Genomic DNA, 6,000 nt, shown 5'->3' on the forward strand with positions numbered 1-6,000 from the left:
TAAGTTACACACTGTTGGTATGTAATCCCTTTGATATGATTTGCAACCAAGTGATTTTAGTCATTTACGTTTTTTTAGTACTACTAAGGATATTCTTTCACCCTTTTTGGGTAAATAACTAATAAGTATAACTGTCTTTCCTAATAATCGGAATTAAAATTAAAAGACTTGGGTACTAATCTATGGAAATCAGGAGTATATACGAAATAGCTTTTCCTAATTGAAAAATATTGTTAAACTTTATAAAACATAAAAAATCAATACCAAAGACTTTTCAATTGAAAATCATAACAAGTGTATTATTTGATGCGTAAAAAGATGGACTTTATATATTAAAATATGAGTTTAGAATTAAGTAAGAGTCATCTATATTAGTGACATATATCAATATAACTTAGTAAGAGTCATAGTGATATAATCAATATAACTATCTCAAATGAAATATGACATGACATAGAAATAATAGAAGGGGTGCAAAGGCACAAGTAATAATTATAATAATAAAATATAATATATTAATGAATTTAATATTAATATACTTTTTAGGGAAAAAATTATACATAACCAATATATTATTCATAATTAATTTGTATTATTTTTTGAAAAGTCAATAATGATAAAAAATAAATAATAAATAATAGACTAAAGCATATAAAGCTGTTGTGCTGTCGATATATACATTTTTTCTGATTATGTATTAATAGGAGAGAAAGGGAAGAACCAATCATTTATTTATGAGTATAATATATAAAGATTTACGTACAGTCAATTTATCGTCCATTATTTATTTGTATTACTTTTATTTATGAATAAATAATAATTGAAAATGAATAATAAATAATATAACAATAGTGTAAAAACTTTTACATTACAATTCATATATCTTTTTCTCTTTATTTGTTTCAAAATTTTGATTTTAACAATTGACAAAAATAAAATAAAAGGTAACTAAATTAATTTATTGGTCAAAAATTACTTAATAACAATTTTTTTAATTTAAATATATTTATTTTAACTAATCAAAACTCGATTATAAGATGTGTTCCACTGAACTAAAAGCCACTTTGAACTTTTGCTTGACGATGAGACAAAAAACATGTCGTCACGCGTTAAGCATTAGCAGACAAAAGAGTTGTGATGGTGAATGGCATTTGGAGTGATTTGTGGGAACTAAAAGAGTATTATGGGAAAATCACAGAGAGGGCGTGTTTGGCAAAAATGAAAAAACTGTCGAGACGGAACCCTTTTCTGGGAATACATATGTTGTTCTACAAGTTGTGCCACTAAATATGTTACTTATAGGACAGCAGATGTATATCCCTTTCTCCAAGCCAACAAACTCATTTGTCTCCTTCCTTATGCCTCATCTTTCCCACTTGGCTTCGATCATTGCCACATCCTTCTTTCTCACTTATTATTCCATATTTAAACTTCTTCAATCCTCTTACTATTTAACTTGTTATAAGATAATACTCTAAGTAATTGATTTATAACTAAGTATTATACATTTCACATTAAACATTATTTAGTACAATATAATGATATATAATATTTTTCTGTTTTGGGAAGGGGTATGTGATAAAAAGATTTGAGTAAATAAAAGAGAATAGGTATCCTCCCATTTTAGCTTGTGTTTTTAAATTAATAAGATATTTAAAAATAATGAAGTCTTATTAAATTTTAATTTTAAGGTGCTCCATAAAACTTTGTTGTGGATGCCCTTAAAAAACATGGCACAATTTTCTTATACCTCGCATGAAATACCTACCTTTATACATGATGATAATAATAATAATAAAGGCAAAAGTATTTATTTAGAAAACAATATTATTGTATCTTCTTTCAAATTCCTCCCCATTTTATCTTTTGTATTATCATATTGAACGAAGAAAAAATATTTTCACTTTCTATTTTTCTAATTTTATTTGCTAAAGTTTCCAAATTATTATTCTTGTATCTTTTGGGGGGTTTCTAAGCAAGTCGAGAGGTGGTTGTGGTGATACTGACTAAGTGTAATTTTGTTGCTATGAACACAAATGATAGCTCCATGAGGAATATGGGTCAATGGGGTTTTAGTGGCATGTTGTGTTCTGAAAATTAGACTTAGCTTGTTGGAGTGTAATAGCCTAGTTTTATCATATAGAGCTTTTCATTGTTTCAAAATTAGCTTTGGGGCTTTTCATGGATGAGTATTTTGCATTTCATTACCATGCGTTGATCTATAGAGTAAATGTACCCATTCCATTAATCTAAAGAGAAAAAAAGTATTTTCCATGATCATAAATGCTGAAAAATCCAATTCCTAAAATTAAGATGTAACAAAGCCAAAACGGGCTTGTTAATTAGCCATCAACAAAGCTTATTATGTCCACTACCATCTCCGTCATAAATCATTATATTTCCACGTCGCTCTCACTACACAACCATACAAACAAAACAAGAAAAAAGAAAAGAAAAGAAAAAGAAAATCGAGGCCGAAATATTTCCCCTATAAATAAGTTTCGTGTATATGCAAAGAAAAGATATTAAAAAAAAAAGAACAAATTGTGGGACCCATATAAACAGTATAATCCGGTAACCAGCTTTGTCGTATTTTTCTTCTCCGTCCATCACCGTCGTTCCTTTGCGTTTCTCTCTCTCTCTCTCTTTCTCTCTCTCTCTCTCTCTCTCTCTCTCTATTCTTATCCTTCTTCTCATTTCACTCACTTCTTCTCCTCCTATCTCTCTCTTCATTCTCTTTCAACTCAACTCTGATCTCTCTCTTACACCTCTCTTTGTTTTATTAAGTACCCTTTCTACTTTAGTTATCTAACTTAACCGAAGAATCAATCAAAAAGGGTGTGAGTTACATAGATACACATCATCACTTCAACAACCATTTTTCGTTTATCTTCCAATATCTATTTATTATTATTATGAGGCTGCATATAAGGTTTCTTCCCGTGAAGATCACCGTTTCTCTTTAAGACTCCTTCTTTGTATTTGGTTTTGAAATCTTTGCTATAGAGTTTTAACACAAAAACAGACATGACAGGAAGCAGTGAAGTCAACCTCAATGAATCTAAGGTTACATAACTTTCTTTTTTTACATTCTCTCACTTCCATCTATGTTTTTTGGTATGTTTTGATGTGTTAGTTCTTCTAATTAAGTGATGTGTGGGTGTTTTTGATGATGGGTTATGGGATTGAATTGAAAAGTTTCAATCTTTTGCTTCAATATTTGCAAGGGCTGCATATATAGTGGGGATTGGGGAACATCTCTATTAGTTACAAAGACTTTGTTTTTTCTTTTTGTAAACTCACCGGGTTTAGTTAATAATGATGATGTAGTTTTTGGAATTCGGTTTATTTTTTTCTTGTACTTTCTATTTCTTCCATGTAGGCCTAAATTTCTTGTTCTGGTAAGCAGGAAAAAATCCCACTTTGATTTGTTGCCACAAGTTGAAAAAAATTTCGTCTTTTCCTCTAGATTTGTAAGGTTCATATAGCCACACACCACTCTATATTCCCTTTTTATTTTCTTTGCTCTAATATAGTGGGATCAATCTGCAGTTTTTCTTAGAACTATGCATGGTTAAATAGTCCATATAGATAAAACAAGGTTGTATTATTCTAATTTCTTCATTCTTTGTGTAAACTTTGTAGAGGGTTGTTCCACTGAATACTTGGGTCCTTATTTCCAATTTCAAGCTAGCTTACAATCTACTAAGACGTGCTGATGGAACATTCAATAGAGATTTAGCAGAGTTCCTTGATAGAAAGGTCCCAGCTAACACAATTCCTGTTGATGGGGTATTCTCTTTTGACCATGTTGATAGAAACACAGGCCTATTCAATCGTGTGTATCAACCTGCTCCCGAAATCGAGTCCCGGTGGGGCATCATAGAGTTAGAGAAGCCCTTGAGCACCACAGAGATTGTGCCTGTCATAATTTTCTTCCATGGTGGAAGCTTCTCTCATTCATCTGCCAATAGTGCTATCTATGACACGTTCTGTCGCCGCCTTGTGAGCATTTGCAAGGCTGTTGTGGTATCTGTAAATTACCGGAGGTCGCCCGAGCATCGATATCCGTCTGCATATGATGATGGCTGGGCTGCACTTAAATGGGTTAAGTCAAGAACATGGCTTCAAAGTGGAAAGGACTCCAAGGTTTATGTTTACATGGCTGGTGATAGTTCTGGTGGTAATATTGCACATCATGTAGCAGTGAGGGCTGCTGAAGAAGATGTTGAGGTACTAGGAAACATTCTTCTTCATCCATTGTTTGGAGGGGAGAAGAGAACCGAGTCAGAGAAGAAACTCGATGGAAAGTACTTCGTAAGGTTGCAAGATCGCGATTGGTATTGGAGAGCATTTCTACCTGAAGGGGAAGATAGAGACCACCCTGCTTGTAATCCATTCGGCCCTAGAGGTAGAAGCCTTGCAGGAATCGAGTTTCCGAAAAGTCTTGTTTGTGTGGCTGGTTTGGATCTTGTCCAAGATTGGCAATTGGAGTATGTTGAAGGTCTCAAGAATTCAGGCCATGAGGTCAAGCTTCTTAACTTAAAGGAGGCCACTATTGGTTTCTACTTCTTGCCAAACAATGATCATTTCTATATCCTAATGGAGGAGATGAAGAACTTTGTGAATTCTAACTACTAATACACCAATTATCACTACTACTTAACCTTACTACACAAGGCCATACATAACTAAAAGCCTGAAATTTCGCCTGGGTTCTTTGTTTCTTTTTTTGTTTTTGTATCTTCTCTTTTTCTTTCCCTACTTTATAGTGAAGGTGTGTAGTTATAAGAATTGTGTAGCATTACTCACTGTTATAACTTATAACCAAGCCTTAATCCGAGTCGGCTTGTTCTCTGCCCACAAATCATTTGAAGGGTCGCGCCAGTTCTTCTGCAGTTCGAAGTACCCGAGTTTAGTTCATTTGTGGGGTTTGGCTGAGCCATCATATATCTAGCTTACCACATTTAACTCATCTACCTCCACAGCAGGAAGACACAAGACAGGGCTTGAAGTGAATGCATTTCTATTGTATCACTTAGTACAGAATCTGAACTGGAGCAGATCCAATCCTGTTATGGACTTGTATGTTATATATATGTGTGTTCTAGTAGAAATATATAGATGTAATGTTTTTGTTTGATTTCCAGTTAGATTATTCCACGGGCAGAATTATCTAATGTTGTACTATTCTATGTTCTATCCTGATATATGCAGTTTCAACTTAATGGCTGAAATGTCACTAATGGTTTTGCACATTTGATTTATGTTACATTAAGAATCTTTCCAAAAAAGTGTGTCTGCTTAGTTATTTTTGCATTTATTGATTGGAAGATATGTTCATTTATTTATCTATCTATGTAAAGGCTGTTTAGGACTTATAGGGATTACTTAGCTATCAATTGTCCTCAGTGTCTCATTCCCTATTTTAAATTAATCATATATTAATACATGGGTAAAATAAACAGATGGAGATTACATGTCCCACACGGTGTCTCACTCCATGTCTAAGCCAATCAGATTGCTCTATGACAGGTGATCCCTATCCATGGATACGAATGAATATCACCTATCTCAAGATTTGGTGTCACATTGTGTATCAATCCTATCAAAAAATGGCAACTAGTTAAGAAAAAAAATCATAAAACCATGAAATATTTTTTTTGATCATTTGTTGTAATTGGGACATAAAGATATGAATTTTTTGGAGATGTAATCCTTATTCCATGGATTCGGCCCCACTAACTTTATATTAAAATTCATGTTGAAGAACATGGACAAATCTTTTTAACTTTAGACCACTTAGAAGTTTTGATATTATGTGATGACTTATATTTTCTAGAATTTAAATTATTGTAGAAATGTATACGAATGATTTTATAAGTGACAAGTCTATGTCACTATGAAAGAACTATTTAAATATAAGGAAAATAGCTTATGTGGTTTTACTCTGCTTTAGACCTCAAATATGAAAGTTTTTAATATATATGTATTATTTAT

The 6,000-nt window shown here is 32.4% G+C and overlaps 1 protein-coding gene across 2 annotated transcripts; it reads left to right on the forward strand.

The window, feature by feature from the left end:
* On the forward strand, nt 2,700-5,192 carry LOC109346606 (gibberellin receptor GID1B-like). 2 transcript variants are annotated; one of them, XR_002107541.1, is made up of 3 exons: nt 2,700-3,066; nt 3,646-4,913; nt 5,003-5,192. XR_002107541.1 is itself a non-coding variant. In XM_019586265.1 (2 exons), the coding sequence occupies exons 1-2, from the start codon at nt 3,028-3,030 to the stop codon at nt 4,639-4,641; spliced, it is 1,035 nt and encodes a 344-aa protein (XP_019441810.1). In that variant the 5' UTR covers nt 2,700-3,027; the 3' UTR covers nt 4,642-5,192. The 2 variants fall into 2 exon arrangements, 1 of the variants encoding a protein (XP_019441810.1); XM_019586265.1 differs by having other exon boundaries at nt 3,646-5,192.

The sequence above is a fragment of the Lupinus angustifolius genome, chromosome LG04, assembly GCF_001865875.1.
Source record: "Lupinus angustifolius cultivar Tanjil chromosome LG04, LupAngTanjil_v1.0, whole genome shotgun sequence".
Taxonomy (NCBI): domain Eukaryota; kingdom Viridiplantae; phylum Streptophyta; class Magnoliopsida; order Fabales; family Fabaceae; genus Lupinus; species Lupinus angustifolius.